Genomic DNA, 17,539 nt, shown 5'->3' with positions numbered 1-17,539 from the left:
GTACCCTCACTTGGAGCTAGATAGCATACCTGAAATCTACTGCACTTCACCTCACGTTCTGTTAACTTATCGACATAATAATTATAATTATAGCCAAGACTGGGTTGTCTGCTCTGGTACAAAGGCAGCCTCTAATTTCTCCTTTAATAACATGGAAGTGCCAAGATGGTTGAAATTAATATTTACATTTTTTCATGTATGTGATATATAACCAGAGATTGAAACTATAGTGAAAGGTGACGGTCATGTAATGTTGCTGGTAATGATGTCAGTATGACAATGAGAAACAGGCGCCAGTCCAGCTCCCCAGGTGACTCTGCGTCTCACACAGGCAGCGTGCCGCCCTCATCTGATAACATGGGCGCCGAAATGAAAATCAATGAGAACACGGCACACATACAGAGCTTTCCGGGCCTAATTCAAAGCAGGATTCAGGCGTAAACTACAATTTATTTCATTTGGCCAACCATTTCAAATGCACGTCTTGGGAGTGCTTTCGCTTTACAACCGGAACAATCTTACACCCACACAGTACATTATATTTACACTTTACACCTGTACAGAAATGTCGCCTCATATGAAAGCTGAGATTACTGCCTATACTGTCCTTTTCAGGAATGTCGGTGCGTCGCGTGCAGCAGTGACAGCTGATCCGATGCCATGACACTGACATCCAGTGGGAGGCGCTCTTCTTACAATAGGGGACACTGGCTTTAGCAGGTAGCTACTTCACAGTCTTCTTAGCCTGTCAGAAAATGACAGATGTGAACAAGGTGCTGCGTCTGGAAAGAATCTGTGTAAGATGCTGAACATTGACGTATCTACACTGTACAGAGAGGTGTGCGCCTAGTGCAGGATGTTACTGTAGCCTCACTGTAACCTAACCTTCTGTAAGTGTACAAAAACAGATACATTATACTATAGGGAAATTCTCTATATAGAGCCGCATAAAATCACCTCGCCTAGGGTGTCATAACTGAGAAATTACAGAATCGCTTTTCTAAGCATTTGATTAAATTATGAAAGCTAAAAATTATGTTTATAAGGGTTTTTCTGTATTATTTACTGAAATCCGTTAAAAATCCGGAAGTGCATTTGACAACAGTTAAACTGTCGTGTTGGAGTGTTGGACTAGGTCATTGGTGCCCTTATTCATTAACTTGTCCTAAATACAGCTCCACAGCTCCAGCACTGCACTGAACAGCTGATCTAGGATCAGTTTCCCAGCCTTAGTTTCTTCAGCCGCATTTGTTCTTCAGCAGCTGCCTGATCATAGATGAGTGACGACGGAGCAGTTAAAGGTAGCTTAACTGCTTACCGCAGAAAGTATACAAGTTTTCAGTGCCTCAAATTCTCTTATGCAAAGGTCCTTTCTCAGCTCCTCTTTACTTGCGGTGGTTGCAGTCACGCATTTCCCGTAAGCTGTTGCCTGCATTAGAAATGTTTTAGTACGCTATTAGGGACTTTTATTATGACAGCTTCAGATAGTCTCATTTAAAATGCTAGCTATATTCTGAGCTCGTACTGGCAGAAGCCAGAAGTCGACTCACCTCTGGGCCACACTGGGCAAACAGCTCCGGTAATCGTTTCATTCTCTCCCGACTTCGCGTCCATACGTTCGCGCCTGACATTGTGCTATGCCAGCTAGCTTTTGATTTGTGCCTTTTCGATTAACGAAACGAATAGTTTGCTTGGACGTCAATTTATCGGGTTTAAATGATGCATATATGAGAAAAAACTTTTTTTGTTTGCTTTAACCACCGGGTGACACCTGGTTCGTGCAGAAGAGAGCGCCTTCTGTTTACCTACCACCCATCCATATGGACGTCGCCATGATGTCGGTCTGGAGTTTGAGGTCCCACCTCCTGGAACAAAATGGCCTGTTCCGATAGGTAAAGCGGACGTCAATCAGTAATTCCATAGGCCGCCACAACTATTACGATCTCAAGTACCCAATCACATTGAAGGATGCTGACGTTCCGGTCTTTATTTGGCTGACTGTTCATGCTGGTCCTGCCCACAGGCCATGGGAGATCGGACTGTTCTGACAGTGCAACATCATGGCAACCCTTATGGAACGCCTGGCTTTCCTTCAAAAAGTAGGTTCGGCGACTGTTCATTTTAATTAAAATGCTAGTTTTGTTCGAGCCACATTGATTGTTTTTACATGTAAAGGTGTCTTAATTAATTATTGACCTTAATGCTCTTATAACTAGCCAAGCAAGATTACAGATCCATCCCAATAAGTCCTCCGTGCGGATAATTGCTTGCTTATTATAACTACGTTCCGCGGCTTGGTCACCACGTCCACACCGTATAATTATGCTCTCCGTTCAAACTTTCTGGTTGACCATTCGAAGCGGCATGTTGTTGGGCTCTACGTTAGTCTGCGCGCTTCATTTTGACCCGTAATGTCAGTGTTTCTCAAGGCTTTGCTTGGGGGGTGGGGGTCCCCCCGAGGTCGCGCCAGGGTAGAGATTCGGGACAGCCGGTCAGTCCTGACTATGCGATGCATGTCATAGGTGCCCACTCTGATGAAGGCCACGGCAGATGACGAAACGCCCTGCCCCGGTTATCTGTTCGAAGAAATCGGAAGTATCCTTTGCAGATATCAGTGTAATATAACTATTCATCATATATGCAGCAGTATAATACTATATTCCCGTGTGAAAGCGACATTCTTAATGTAGCTGCACTTAATGGACCTTTCTGCCAAATAAAAGCTGTTAGAATTATTTAAAGAGAGAGTGCTGGCAGTATTTGAATTGGACCTCAAGTGCTGACATGCATCTTGACCAGCATGACAGAGATCTCCCATGAGTCCGTGGGCTGCTGTCAGTGCTTGCTGGAGTATCTGTTGGAGCGGCTGCAGACAGAGTCCTGTCACGTGAAGCTCAAGGTGAGCGGGTCCTTAGCTTCAGGCAGGGAAAAGGGACTCTCTGTGTGTGGAAGTGGTTTCCAGATATTGACAGGTTTCTGGCTGGCTCTCCTCGAACGTTTCAGGTGCTGAAGATCCTCCAGCATCTCTGTGTTACTGGATCTCTTCACTTCCTGACGGAACTCCGCCGGAACGCCACCTTCATCCAGGAAGTGACAGGTGGGATGGTATTGGCGGTGACTATAACACATGCCGCTCTGCTGTTGTGTAGGGTTGCAAAGAAACTTTCTAGAAACTTTCCATTCAATGGGAAGTTAAATTCAGGAATTTTGGAAACATGGGAATTACCGAATTTATGGGAATCAATGGAAAATTCCCAGAATTTTTAACCCTACTCTCATAACTGATAGCATAAAACATTATGCATAATGACTGTAGACTAGGTAGGATATTGTTGCATTTCATACACCTGTCTGTCGCTTTAACAGCTGCATGGACCGTATGACTATTTTCATGCCTGCATGAGTGCCCCGTGATGGGCTGTCACCCCATTCGGGCTACCCTGTATCTAACAGCAGAGGTTAGAACCTTCTGAATGTATGGGTCTGCCTCCCCCAGTGTACAGTGGGCCCCCAGACCCCATCCATGGCGCGGCGCTGTACCAGAGAGTGCGACTTGCTGCACAGGTCAGTCCCCGCTGTGTATGTTTCTCATCATCTGACATGTTAAGATCCTCTGCAGACCTTAAGTGTCTGTGGCCCTCGTGTGCCAGTGTCCTCCATGCTCTCTGCTCTTTTGGTTACTGTGGGGTCAGTAACAGCCTGCCTGTTGCTTGTGGAGACAGCATGGTGCTCTCCTCACCCGGTCCCTCTCTCCCTCTTTCTCACTCTCACACACACGCTCTACTCCGTGTCTCTCCTGCACCTCCTCCTCCAGGAGCTGGCCAGCCAACTCTTCACAGACAGCGTGTCCCCGCAGGCCGCTCCGTCTCCGCGGAGGGTTGCCACACCCCCGATGGGTGAGAGTTGCCACACCCCCGAAGCTGCTCACGGCAGGGATTACAAACTGCAGTCAGAATGTAGCAGCCAGCGGACCGGCCTTTACGCAGAGTGGACAGCGTAGGTGACGCTGACTCCTGTCCCTGTCCCCCTCCCCAGGCATGGGCTCCGAGTCGGCAATAACGTCGGGGATGCAAGGATTCGGGTACAGCCCTGGGAAGCATCCCTCAGGTACGTGGCTGTCTGTCTGCCCGCCTGCCTGCCTGTCTGCCCGCCTGCCTGCCTGTCTGCCCGCCTGCCTGTCTGTCCACCATCCTATATGTATGCCCACCTGCCTGCCTGAGTGTGTCTGCCTGCCTGCCTGCCTGTGTGTGTCTCCCTGTCTGCCTGAGTCTGTCTGCCTGAGTCTGTCTGCCTGAGTCTGTCTGCCTGAGTCTGTCTGCCTGAGTCTGTCTGCCTGAGTCTGTCTGCCTGAGTCTGCCTGCCTGCCTGCCTGTCTATCAGTCCATTCAGGGTCAGCTGAGCCTCTGCATGCACTGGGTTAGTGATTAATCTCCTGTCACTGTCTCCTGTAGAATCCCAGGGTGTTTTATGTTAAATGACCTCCCTGTCCATGCATCTAGCATGGTCACGTGACCCGTAATGGTGTCACTTCCTGCTTCTGGCAGGTGGGGGGTTCCTGGACAAGATCCAGAAGGCAGCTGAGGTGGTGGCCAGCGCCGTGCTCCCGCCGGCTGAGCACCCCGGCATCCGACTCCGTGACAACCGCTACCAGGCAGTGGCAGTGCCCTCTGTCGCGGTGGAGGTGGCGATTCCAGCATGTGCCTACAGCCTCCCCCCCCATGGGCTGAAAGGTGAGTGGGGGGGGGAAGCGTCATACTACCAGACCTCAGAGAAATGGTGCTAATGGCATTGCAGCAGACCCAGCTGCGGGCATCATGTGGGCATCATGCAGTGCTGAAGGTTCTTCATCACGGTTCTTTTAGATGTGCCCCCCCCCCCCCCCCATAATAACACGACACCTCAATCAAACACTCGGCACATACAGACACTGGTGTCTGGGCTCAAGTTACGCCTCTGCCCCACATTCATGTTTATTAATTCAGCAGATGATCTTACCTTCTGTAATATTAAGTGCATAATAATGAATAAAAGATGTTGTGAATACTCAGAAATACATGGTTACATGGTTTTACCCTACGTGGTGTATCGAGGGGCACACAGGGTAAGTTTAACACACTGACGTGCTCAGTAAGACGCCGGGATGAACATAGGGGCCCCAGATGAAAGCCGATTGGGCACCTTCCCTGTCACTCACCGATTTAAAACATATCACTGGCTAATGATAAGGTGGGCGCATGTATGGCCCCTCTGATCTACACCCCCACCCCCCAAAAAAAAAACGTGTCATGCCAACATGTGCGGTTACCTAGACAACATGGTCGCCGGCAATGGTGACCTTCCTCCCCCCCCCCCACAACAGCTCCGAGGTGTCCTGGCCTGGCAGGAGGGGGCTGGGAGGACACAGACAGCGGCCACAGCTCCCGCGACTCCTCCCAGGAGAACGGCAATGCCAGCCGGGCGTCGCTGGTGGGCAGCAGCGGCAGGTCTGGGACGGACAGCCAATCGGGGGCCAGCCGGGAGAGCGGGGACCTATCAGAGCGGTACGGGTGTCCATTTCAAAGCCCGCCGGTGTGTGACCGCCATGCAGCGCACATGCCCGTCACTCCGCCCCCTCTGTGTCCGCAGGGCCGAGGCCATGCACCCGGGGGACTGTGGCCAGGAGGTGGCGCTCATTAATAGCCTGACCGAAGGCTCCAAGGCCTTCCTGTCCAGGGAGGAGTCCCAGCACTTCATCAAAGAGTCAGTCTCTTGTGGGGGGGGGGACGTGTCATTTAGTTAGCTTGGTCATTCCGTTAATGTTTCAGGTCATGGTTACGTCTTCTCCCATCATGCATCTGTCCCGACCCAGGTGCGCCATACTGAACTGCGAGGTGGTACTGCAGCTGCTGTGCCAAAGGTTGCCGGAGCCCATCCACTTGGTCCAAATGGTACAATGGCAGAGCGCCAGGCGCCGTGACCCCAGAGCGGACTACGCTCTACTCTTTCCCTGCGTAATTCATTAGCTTCAAGAGCCGTCAAAGGACAGAGTGACAAGTGACGTCAAGTTAAAACTAGATTTGAATTTCCTCATTTGTTTTAGTCAAAGGAAAATCTGTAATTATATAAATGTATTGCAAGTGTGTTTATGTATCATTAATGGCAGTTTTTTCATCATTTGTGAAGCAAAAATGTAATAATCCAGAAGTGGATTATCAGTACTACAAAATAATCAATGATACTCTACCTTAAGCTATTGAAATGAAACCATTACAGGATGGATAACTGGTGTAACACGTTCACAGTGATAGCCCTCAGCTAATACTTTTGTTAGATGAAGAGATATTAGGTTGTTGTGTAAAATAAGCTTTTAAAAAGTGCAGAAGGAAGCCCTTGAGCTCTGGAGTTGTAATACAGAATGCCACCTGTTCGGTGTGAGTTGTGTTGACATGTGCTTTGCTGCTCTGGCCACCAGAGGGCGCTGTGTGCCATCGCCTGCCTGATGTCCTCTGACCTGCTGTCCCTGGACCACATGTTTGGTGCCACACACAAGTGTCTGGTCCGGTTGAGTGAGGGTCCACCAGGCCCCGTCTGCACCAAGGCAACAAAGGTAAGTCTGAGGAAAAGATGGACGAGGACTTGGTTTACATCTGTAGTGTTCCAGGAAATGCTACTTTTCCTCAAAACAGTAACCGGAAGTGTTTGTATTACTTGGTCCACCCACTTTATTTAACAAAAGCTGAATATGTCAGACTTTTTTTCAATGAAAAGATTAAAAAATGTGATGAGCACAAGTTAAGATGCTGAACAAAGAGGAGTACCTTAGAAGTTATTTTACATCTGTGTGTGTTGGTGACCTCTGACCTGGATGTGTTTCCCAGCTCCTCAGGCAGTTTGAGGCTCTGATGGGTGGGGTCAGACCAGACACTGCATCCTGCCCCACCACCACCGACCCACCCCCACTGGACAGCGTCTCCAAGCTGCCTGGAGCCCTTGTGTTCTCCCTAGGCACAGCCTCAGATGGCCAGGCGGGGGCGCCGCACCCAGTGGTTGGGGACGGCCAAAATGAGGCTGCCTCAGCAGCTGGGAGGGGGAGGCCGGAGACGGACAGCACCGGCCGCGAGGCCCCGAGCGAGATGTCAGAACCTGAGCTATTGCGGCCTACTGACTTCGAGGACCACGATGAGCAGGCAGGCCTCCACTCTGCCGCTGCCGCAGGAAGGCCGTCTCTCTTCAGCGGCATGGAGCTGGTGACCAGGAGCAAGCACGTGTGCCCCCCAGCTCCGCCGGCAGGCGTGGGGGGCAGCGGAGAGCGGCCGTCGCCGGGGCACCAACCTGGCAGGTCCACTCCCCCCCCGGACTCCCAGCAGCTCTCTGCCTTTTCCTTCCTGAACACGTAGGATGGGAGATACCCACATTGCTGGTGTTAATGAAAGCAGAATGCACTGTACCTGAACACTAAGATGATAAATCAGGGTTTATTATTATTTTGCGTATTTGCACCACAAATGTTTGTCAGACTGCAGCCAGACAGGGAAGCCTGTGAAACCCTACATGGCTACTGTTAGCAGGGGGGCTGCTTCACCCACCATGCGGATTCCTGCACAGAGGGGATCACGCCGCTGGAGACACCTTGTCGGCCGCATCACCCTCCTCGTCCTTCTGTTCCGTTACTATTTTTACCATGTTATTGTAACAGTTCTAATTCACAAAACCTGCCTTTCTTTGAAGGTGACTCCAAACTGTGGAGCACTTCTGTTTCTTGACCGTCGTTACTCTGCGTCCTCGATGGGTTGGGGGGCCGTCGTCTTTGCTCACATTTCATCAGTGTTTGTTTGGACTCCTGCAGGTTTTGGAAATACCCCTGCAAGCAGCACTGGGGGGAGGGGGGGGGTGTTGTGTTCCACGAAACAGGATTTCTTGCTTAGTCCAATTGCTAGTTGGATTTAAGGTAGTCTGACCTAAATGGACATTATCTTTTGTTCCCTTACATCTAGACCAGACTACCTTAAATCCGACAAGTTATCCGGCTAAGAAAGAAATCCTGTTTTGCGGCCATCCCCGTCATGCATATTACCCCACAGAAAGGCAGAGGTGAGGGGTGGCAGTTCTCAAGCCAGCCACCCTGATTACCTCAGGTTCACCACTAAGGGGCGGCAGCCAAGTTAACCAGGCAAACTGCTCGGAAGGGCCCTGTCGATATGCTATCCTCCGTGTGTCTTGGCAACCATAAGGCTTCCATGGTTACAGGCTATGTGGTGTGAAATATGCCCTTTCTCCATTTTAGTCTTCCACAGTTCATGTTTCCTGTCTATATATAGGGACTAACAGCATTTCCTGTCAACGAACAAATTCTTGTTTGTGGATGCGGGAGTTGAGAAAAATATTTTGCTTGCAAAGACTTCGGTAAAGAAAACACTTTTAGAATAAATTATCTGGAAAGACATTTTTGGTCTCAAGTTATATGCCTTTGTATGGATGTCCAGTCTCATCAGCACAGGGCCGGTGTGGGTGCAGGTTTTTGGGATAACCTTTAGGAGTGATGACTCTTCAGCCAGTCAGTCCTCTAATTAGTAATCTAATTACGGAGTTGTAGTGGCCCTTTCTGGATAAGATTGGCCACCCCTGGGTTATATGACAAACGTGCTGCCATCACAAACCGCTAGGAGGCAGGAGAGAGCTGTGGTGTGTTAGTATATTATGAATGCTAGTCCATACAGGTAACTGCAATATGCTGAAGGAGGACTTTTACATGGAAGAATGTGGCTTGGGTGAGTAACAGACACCCCTACTGCAATATACTGGGATCGAAATGTAAAAACCATCAGGGCTAATCTGTGCTAAAACACTCTGACAAAAAATATGTGAGACAGACAGACTTGGGTTCAACCAGTTACAAAAGAGGAGAGATTTTAAAAACCAAAAATTTAAATTTTATTTTCAAATGTAAGAGATGGATTTAAAAAAAATCCTAAACTTCAATGTAGGCCAAAAGGCAATGTACAATTGTAAATACAAAACATGAATAATCAAATGCTGCTTTTTAAATTTAACCCTCCCCCACCCCAACAAGTATACAGAACACAGTGACAGGGAAGGCCAGCACAGAGTGCTGATAGGGGAGGGGGGCGGAGCCTGTGTGAGCACCTTGTGAAACGGGATTGGTCAAAGGGATAAGGGTTCTATCAATGCTGTGCGGGCAGACATGCTGATCTGAATATCGGCTGGATGGACAAATGCTTACCTGCCTGGCTGCTGGCAGACCATCCAATTAATGTTAGCATCTATGGTTCTGCACAGTATAATTTGCAGTAGCCACGCCTCCCTTATGATCCCATCTGGGTGGCTTCTTTGCCCGGGGGACTGTTGGACTTCAGTGAAATCATGGGCCACTGGCATTCAACAGCACGAGTGCTACAACTTTTGTGCGTGTGGTCAGGCAGACAACCCCTATCGCCCCAGTCAGCTGACAGGTTTACAATCCTCTCACAAACATCCCCACCTGGCTGTCTTACTACAGACAAGCCAACACCCCCAGTGCACTCTGGGTCCTTCTGCTACGCCACTACTGGGGAGAGGTGCATTGTCGGGGTAGCTTTCAGCATCAGCACCACAGTCCCCTCTACTGGAGCATTATGGCTAAGGTGCTATGAGGGGAGGGGGGGGGGGGGTGCAAATCCCAGCTGAAAACATGCAACAGCCCCATGCGGCTCGCCTTGAAATGTTCCCCCCTAAACAGGAACTGGAACAGCGGCAAAGAGCCACCAGGGTCTGCCTCCATATCACACTCGCAGATACTCAATAGCGCCTCCCACAGGGCAGATGCTTAAAGCTCACACCAAGTCCTCCAAAACCTTATTTTTCCATGTGCTGATGTGGAACCCTAATATCCGAAGTGTTTTTTTTAAATTATTTTTTAATTAACTTCTGACCACTATACAGTACTCTAAGCTAAAGGCAAACAGCTTTGGCTAGAATTCACTAAAATGAGAAGCATTACACGCAGAGCCAGTGGGTGGAGTTTAAAAGTGGCCTGCCCCTTCTTTATCAGGACCACCCACTCCTTTCCCATCGGCCTATCGGCATTTGGCTGTCTGACTGACATTTGCACATGAAACAAACCAGACCTACCAAACAAAACTTGGATCGGCTGTCCAGAAAAGCTCACCAACCCAACACCAAACCTTAGCCACTCTCACCCAGCTTGACAAATGCAAAAAACTGCCCAAACACATTTCAGTATCTGTTATTATTGCAAACAATGGTCACATTAATGTTTTTCCTAGAATTAGCACCCATGTTGAGATATTACACCAGAGAGCACAATCCCCACTCACGCATGGGAAAAGAAAGCAAAACAAAACAAAAACAAAACCAGTAAGTGCTGTATAGACTAAATTAGCTGAAAAACAGGAAGTTGTTAGGCTGAGCACAGGAAGTCGTGCGAGGTTCAGGTCGGGTCCTCTCCAGCAGGGTGTGTGTGCAGGGCGGGGGGGTCGTCACGAGGCCCCCTGGTGGCCACGGGTCTGCAGGCTGGCAAAATGAGCCTCCCGCAGGATTCGATTGATGTGGTGGTAGGAACCCAGACTCACGGACGGCTCCTCTGCGTGGTGGGCGGGGCCGGCCGGGCTGCAGGGCCCGGGGGTGGACCGGCTCCCCCTGTTGTCTGTCGGGCACTGGGTGTTAGTGCCTCCGACGTTGGTGCTGGTGCCACCGTTGGCCTGCTCCGGACTGCTGAGCACGCTGCTGTCACTGCTGCACGACTGCACACGTTCAGAGACAGTGGCGAACAGGGGGAAACATGGGGCGGATCTCGGCATCAATAAACACGCCTCGTAAACCCCAATATTTATCCTTTATCCTGCAACTACAAAACCTGATATGACAATAAGGTAGTGAATGTTCAGGTTTCTCCACAAGACAAGGCACAGACTACAGCAGAAACTGTTACACTCAAATCTGATTAAATACTGCATCAAGCACATCAATTTTAAATAAACATAAACCCTTGTATTTTAATCAGCCCTTGACAGGGGTATCAGTGCTAAGAATGACTCCTCCACATACTGTTAAGCGGAAATCAAGGCCCGAAATGAGACCTGGCGACCCAGCCAAGACACGTCTGCCCTGTCCTGAGAGATGTCAGGGGCCAGCCTTCCAAACAGGGACACCCAGCTGTCCTGCCATCGCTCAAAACTCAGCACTACAAAGTGACGCCCTTTTTTGGGTGGGGGGGGGCTGAGAGATTGCTGGTCTGCAGGAGGGGCACTGATACCTCTGCATTGCCTATGCACCTCTCAGAAAGACAAGACAAGATTCTCTCAGCATGCAGCAGGGAGCGCGGTTGTGTGTGTGGGGGCAGGAGCTCACCTCAGAGTCCCAGGCATCGTGACCCAGCTCGGTGAACAGGGGGTGAGACCCCCCTGACCTCTTTGCCTGCGGTAGAGTCTGGCTGTCGTCGCTGCCACAGCTGCGCCGCCGTTTCCTGTAATGGGCGCACAAGCATGGAGGATGGGGGAGGGGAGCACTCAGGTAAGCACTGCATACCAGCCTGGGCATCTGTAGGCACCTGCAGGACTCAGGCACGCGCGTGCGGGCGCGGGCACACACACGCGGGCTCACGCGCACCCGGCCAGACGCAGCCAGGCGCCACTGTGAGGCCGTCAGCAGGGCGCTCAAAATACACAGCACCACCAGGGGAGAGTAATTACAGACCGGACCCCCGTTATGCGCCCTGGTGTGGCACAGGGAGCCAGCTGACAGTCCCGATTAGGCCCCGCCACCTGGCCCATGACTCCATGAAGGCGCGGATGAGTCACGGCACGGCGTGACCGATTTTATTTATACATACAGCTCATCTTCGTCAGCGCGACACCGGCGTGACAGGAGAGCAGGCCGGCCGAGACGGGCCTCCTCACGGCGAAATGCATGCCACCTCCGGCAGGGAAAATACTCCAGTTTGTCATAAGACACACGGTCACGACCCGAGCACAGCGCGCAACACAGCATATATAAGCGATTACATATAAATATGTATAATAAGGCAAACCCTGGGCCATAAATAACTGCACACGTCCACCACCAACAGAAGCCGAGGAGACAGAACTAAATGTGGAATTTACCTGTTTTCTGTTAACATCTAAATCGCTGGCCAGCCGATGCCGGCCGCCCGTCCGAGCCCTAAGATGAAGAGCTTCCCTGCCGCCCACGGCAGACCTCAGTCACGGTCCGGTGGGTAAAGCTGGTCCCGGGATCGATCTACAGCCGCTCAGCGCCGTCCTTCATCACGGATCGCCCCGAGATGCCCTCGCAGTCCGGCCGGATGAAGATCAACCCCGGAAGGGGGCTTTTCTTCAGGCGTCAGCGAGGCACGGCGATAGCTGGCCGTCGGCGTCTGAGTGTCGGCTTCCTTGAGACTGTCACTCTGCTAGGCCCCGATCCGCCCTCTCCGCACAACCGGACTTAAAAAACAACAACAAAACTAATATAAACCAAAACGGCTCACGGCACGCTGGGTTAAGGCTCGTGCGTCCACCGAAGTCCGCGCCACCGGAAAACGCCGAAGACCCCCGGAAAACAGGTGACAGGGGACGGCGACGGGCGACACAGAGCAAACTCCCCGTCTGGACGGCCAAACGCAAAAAGAGAGGGTAAATAGCAAAATACGAGCCGATCTGCGTTTAAACGTATCTGATTGGCATAAACAGAGCAAAAAAGTGAAACAGTAAATACGACGAAGGGACTCCTCAGCAAAAAAGCGCCCCCGTCCCCGGCTTAATAAATCCCCCAAGCTTGGACGCAGATGTCCATGGCTAAGCAGAAGGAGGACCCCTATTCAAAAAAGCAGCCGATCTGCGCGAAAGCGGCGCTTTTTGTGCCGGCTCCTCCACGCCCCAATGCGCCCCCCAGCCCGATCGGCCCCGGACCTCCGTCTGTCCACACAGCTGCTGCTGTTTACATGACGTCACGGCTGCGCAACCAGGAAGGAGGCGTGCGGGGGCACGTCGCAATCGGCTGCGGGCACGGGCACGGCGGCGGCAGCACGGTTACCCGCAGCCTGCCTTGTGATAAACAAATCCACTTTGCCAAAGAAAGGAAACATATGAGCTCAACTGCTGTATTTGCCTTTCATATAAATATCTGAGAGATATTCTGGTGTTACGTAAAGATTCGTGTTGCGATTCAGTCAGGCATTTGCCAGCGACACCCTCATGGTCTTTGAATGACGTGCTTTTCCAGTGCGTGCCATGTTACATGCAGACAAACGTGTGATTCAGGTTATCAACAGTCAGCTTCAAATACAGCTAAGAAGACAGGACTGATCATTCTAATGCTTTAAATAATGTATGGCACGCTGTTATCTGCACAATAAAGAATAACTTAAGTTTCCATTAGTAAGTTTCTTTTTAAGTGGCGGAAGTTTACAAATGAAATTATAAATAATTTTATAAAGACTAATTAATGAATGGAGACATGACTTCAGGTAGGTAGCAGATTTTAATGTTTTACTCCAGTGCTTAAAATATGACATCCATTTGCAATTTATGAGATTAATGTGCGAAATACTTATACTGAATTTAGGCCCTGGTCTATAAATTATTCACCACTAAAAGTGCTATTCTTAAATAACCGTTTTAATTAATGATATTTTTAAGAGGCTTTTAAAAACAGGACTGTGATATTCTGCACCCACTGTATCTCGAATCAACCTTTAAAATCCCGTTACATTTTTGTACTCATTACAGTAATTAACAATATTTTTTTATTTAACACATTTTATAAAATATCAAAATTCACATTTAGCAGGCATTTAAAATGGATTTAAAAATTTAATTAATCGAATATAAAATATATTTACCTTTGTATGGTGCTGTAACAAAGACATTCCTGTTCATGCTTTTATGCTTGTTTTTCCGGTGCAGATCAGCAGTTGCTGACAGCTGAAAGGCAGCTGTGTCCATATTGTGGCAGGCTGTTCAAAAGGCTGAAAACTCACCTCCCTCACTGCAAATTGGCTCCCATCGCCAAGGAGCTGGACAGCTGCCAAACCTCAGCTTCATCTCACAGTGGTGTTCTTCCCAAATGCACTTCTTCCATGGGGCAGACTGTGACGACCGCACCAGAGAGGCCCCCTGACTCAAATCTGCTCAAAAACACTGGTCTCTCCCCGAAAGTCTCCCCAAAGAAGTCCAGGAAATCCAGCGTGTCTAATGGCGGTCCGAGGGTGATGACCTCGAAGCTTGGAAAGGGGGGAATAGAAGCAGTCAGTCCTGCCCAGAGAAATCTGCCTGGTGACAACAGAAATCTGCTTCGGTCCGCACACAGGGGCAATGAAGCATTGGGGGAAGCCGCCAGTGACCCAAGGGGCAGGCAAACGAAAGTCAAGCTGAAAGAGAAAGATATGAAGAACAAGGCGAAACAGACTGTGGCTCAAGAGTCCCCACCGAGTTCATCAAGGCAGAGTGTTGTGGAAGCAGAAAGGAAATCCGGAGCCTCACAGACAGAGCCCCCTGCTCGAACCCCTGCCAGCGGCATTTTAGGCTCTGAAGGCCCAAGTGGGTCACTCTTCTGTGTGGGCGGTGATGCTGAAGACACCAGAGGGGCCTTCAAGGTCAAACCTGCTGTCCTTGGACTTAAACCTCTGGATTCTTCAGCCTTGGCTACAGAGACTGTCCTTCTGCATAAGTTAAGACCTCTGTCTGCTGTTGATAATATGTGTAAGGTCCCTACGCCCATGGTCTCCTCGCTCCCAGCGTGCACACACACCTCGCCTCTGAACCCCTCCAAAGCTCCAGCAGGCCCCCGTCCCGCAGGCCTGGAGTGGATGCCCGAGCTGGCTCTGGCCTACCGCGGTATAAGCTTCTCCATGCTTCCCCGACGGCCCTGCCGCACTGAGCATGTGCAGAAACATTCGCCTCAGATTCAGCCAATAGCGGCAGAGATTCAAGGTAAAGTGGGCCGGACGAATGGTGCATGCGTAGGATTGGACAGCAGCGAGTGATCCTTTGCTTCTAGCCTGCATGGATGGGCCCTCTGGCTCTTGGCTTCATGGTTCATCCACTCCAGCTTCTACAATGAAGGCCTGGTCTTATGCTGCAACCCAACAAATGCTCATCAGTCACCTGTACTGTTGTTCTTATTTGCATTTTTAATGGATTTCAGTTACTTTCAGACCTGTTATTTAATCTGATACTGAAACAATTGTGTGATCTCTCATTTTCCATCGTCCTTTGCCACGGATGACCATCTAAAAACAGCGTCTCACTTTTGGCGTTGTTCGTGCTGTGCGTTACCACGAAATGCTGATGGATGTAGAGTTTCTGAGCAGCGTAGAGCTTGGTGCTGGACTGCTGTGATGCTCATCAGCGTGAAGCACCCTTCTAAAAGCCTCTCTCTCTGTCTAGGGTGTCTGGCAGAGCGAGCCTTTGTGGATGTGCGGCTTGCCGAACTGCCTTCGTGGCTGATGTCACGACCTCTGCCGAGCCCCAGGGCTGGTGTGGCTTCTCTGCAGAGAGGTGAGCTTCTGCTTTGACTGTGTTCTGCTTGTTCACCTGTCTATCATACGTACAAACATACTAATGTAGCATCTCGCCCCCCGCAGGTTGGAGGTGGTATTACAGCCGGTACATCGACGTCCGAAGGGGCGGGGTTGGTGGGGTGGCCATGCTGCTGACTACCTACTGTGTCCTGAGCTACGTGTGGAGTTACCCCCGCCTCAGTGAGAACACTGCTGCCTCCTAGCCCCATTCGTTGTGTTAATTGCATTACAGTAAATCCAGCGGGACTGTCTGGGCACTGTGGTCCTTCAGTAATGTTCTGCACTGATTGCTGGACCGCACACCAGCCCGAACCCTGAGTGGTCGCATAAACAGACTTCCACTTCCTGCTAGGATAAGACCCCCAAACTGCACCTAATATAACCTGCTCAGTTGAAGGTTCTTTTTCTATATGTCTGTCACTGAGTCTGTTTAAAAATTCTGTCACATTTTCACTCGTTTATATACAAGGTTGGATCTGAAGTCCAGCTTGACTGAAATCAGTTTAAGTTGCGCGTCAGAAGCTTCTGCCTAAAATTACTGTAAATGTATAATTACACTTTCTAATTATACCTAAACTTACTAATGTAAAACTTTCTCCCTTTTCACTGCAAGAGGAGGAACGTTGGAGAAAATATCACTGAAGCACCAGGAAGTGGTTGACTTCTGACCTCTGACCCAAGAAGTGGCTGACCTCTGACCCAGGATACAGTCACTTAGAACAGGGATCTCAGCTTCTGTTACTGCCATGTCTGCTGGTTTTCATTCTTATTCGACTATCCTAACTGGTCCAGTTATTAGCCAGTGCTGTCTACTGTCTGTGTAAGTCTCCCTCATATTCACTCAGAAGAAAGTACAGTCAGACATATGTTATCAGTCTGGACTATAGATTTTAGTATTTAGATAGACAGATTGAAACAATTACAGACTTTTTATAAATCCTTTCTCAGTCTGCATTTGAGACCATGGCTGACAAACTTTGGTTTGCTTTATGAAGCGCGGAGACACTTTCTTTTCCACTGCTGGCCAAAGTGTCTTCTGCTCATTGATTTTCGTGCACCGCTACGTGCAAAACTATTAATATTGTGAATTGTACTGAAAATGTTTAGCAGCAGAGAATCCCTCATAGTGCCTCTTTAACTACCTCAGAAAGAAAAGGACGACTGTGAACCAATGAAACAACGTGGCCAGTGATGAAGTGCCTTGTGCCCAATATGATGGTATATGCTTCTATGAAAACATTTTACTTTACCTGTTTGTGAGGAAGGATTTAAATGAATTGGTCATGTGACCAGACCCAGTATGACAGCATCAGTCAGGGAATGGGAAACCTGTATTTACTGTTTGCTAAATCTGATTGGCCACTGCCAGCAAGGGTGGGGTGGTGGTGACTCACTCTGGTCTCACTTTGGTTTGATGTGGTGTAACAAAAGGTCACCATAGATATGTAGGGAGATTGCCATCATGTCTGTATTTCATTGTTTGCTTTTCTCACCACCGTGTCTAACAGAATCTATGCACTAGGAAGCTTTGTATTTCTACATTAGTCCAGATGTACTGAAAGTCACAGTGCCTACTTTTTAAATTAATTACTATAAATTATTATTGTTTAAATTATTATTGTTTCTCGCATTGGCATAGAACACCAGGACAGAAGGCTAGTGTTTAAGTATCCTACTTAAAAGTACATGGTCCTTCCAATACCAGAATATCAACGTTAAACTCGTCACGTTTTACCTGCAATTTCCAGCAGGTGTCACTGCCTGACCAGTAAAGAATTTCTTTAAGAAGACTACAGTACTGTGTTTTTTTATGTATTTGTTAACATGTAATGACCGTCTGCACATGGAAACAAATACTGACGGGATTAGAATACGTTTTTTGTTTCGTTTCGTTGTATATTTACTCTAAGGTCTTTGTGTAATTAATACTTGACAGTTGTCACTTGATAAAGTTTACACTTGCTTTGATGATAAACATAAGTCTTGTTAAAATATATTTTGGTTTTATAAGAATAATTTGAAATT

General features: G+C 49.1%; 4 protein-coding genes across 5 annotated transcripts; 2 read left to right on the top strand and 2 right to left on the bottom strand.

Annotated features, from left to right (window-relative positions):
* Positions 1 to 430: 430 nt before the first annotated feature.
* On the bottom strand, positions 431 to 1,690 carry ndufaf8 (NADH:ubiquinone oxidoreductase complex assembly factor 8). Its single transcript, XM_023820365.2, has 3 exons — positions 1,551 to 1,690; positions 1,319 to 1,429; positions 431 to 745 (listed from the first exon to the last, which is right to left on the bottom strand). The coding sequence occupies exons 1-3, from the start codon at positions 1,629 to 1,631 to the stop codon at positions 725 to 727; spliced, it is 213 nt and encodes a 70-aa protein (XP_023676133.2). The 5' UTR covers positions 1,632 to 1,690; the 3' UTR covers positions 431 to 724.
* tepsin (TEPSIN adaptor related protein complex 4 accessory protein) lies at positions 1,395 to 8,422 on the top strand. 2 transcript variants are annotated; one of them, XM_072703316.1, is made up of 15 exons: positions 1,395 to 1,579; positions 1,785 to 1,892; positions 2,024 to 2,099; positions 2,523 to 2,595; positions 2,808 to 2,899; positions 3,004 to 3,097; positions 3,497 to 3,564; positions 3,815 to 3,896; positions 4,036 to 4,107; positions 4,545 to 4,730; positions 5,360 to 5,540; positions 5,626 to 5,739; positions 5,849 to 5,990; positions 6,452 to 6,586; positions 6,858 to 8,422. In XM_072703316.1, exons 3-15 carry the CDS (start codon positions 2,061 to 2,063, stop codon positions 7,374 to 7,376), a joined length of 1,797 nt encoding a protein of 598 aa, XP_072559417.1. In that variant the 5' UTR covers positions 1,395 to 1,579; positions 1,785 to 1,892; positions 2,024 to 2,060; the 3' UTR covers positions 7,377 to 8,422. The 2 variants fall into 2 exon arrangements, with proteins under 2 accessions (XP_072559417.1, XP_023676128.2); XM_023820360.2 differs by lacking the exon at positions 1,395 to 1,579 and having other exon boundaries at positions 1,803 to 1,892; positions 5,849 to 5,927.
* Positions 8,423 to 8,886: 464 nt separating this feature from the next.
* On the bottom strand, positions 8,887 to 12,935 carry si:dkey-21c1.1 (protein FAM104A-like). The gene is made up of 3 exons (XM_023820364.2): positions 12,099 to 12,935; positions 11,347 to 11,461; positions 8,887 to 10,739 (listed from the first exon to the last, which is right to left on the bottom strand). Exons 1-3 carry the CDS (start codon positions 12,113 to 12,115, stop codon positions 10,476 to 10,478), a joined length of 396 nt encoding a protein of 131 aa, XP_023676132.1. The 5' UTR covers positions 12,116 to 12,935; the 3' UTR covers positions 8,887 to 10,475.
* Positions 12,936 to 12,950: 15 nt separating this feature from the next.
* LOC111848400 (uncharacterized) lies at positions 12,951 to 17,305 on the top strand. The gene is made up of 5 exons (XM_023820362.2): positions 12,951 to 13,459; positions 13,899 to 14,924; positions 15,381 to 15,491; positions 15,578 to 15,694; positions 16,128 to 17,305. The coding sequence occupies exons 1-5, from the start codon at positions 13,438 to 13,440 to the stop codon at positions 16,154 to 16,156; spliced, it is 1,305 nt and encodes a 434-aa protein (XP_023676130.2). The 5' UTR covers positions 12,951 to 13,437; the 3' UTR covers positions 16,157 to 17,305.
* The last annotated feature ends 234 nt before the right edge of the window (positions 17,306 to 17,539 follow it).

Source organism: Paramormyrops kingsleyae, chromosome 20, assembly GCF_048594095.1.
Source record: "Paramormyrops kingsleyae isolate MSU_618 chromosome 20, PKINGS_0.4, whole genome shotgun sequence".
In the NCBI taxonomy this organism is placed as follows: domain Eukaryota; kingdom Metazoa; phylum Chordata; class Actinopteri; order Osteoglossiformes; family Mormyridae; genus Paramormyrops; species Paramormyrops kingsleyae.
This window is presented reverse-complemented; position numbering and strand designations above follow the sequence as displayed.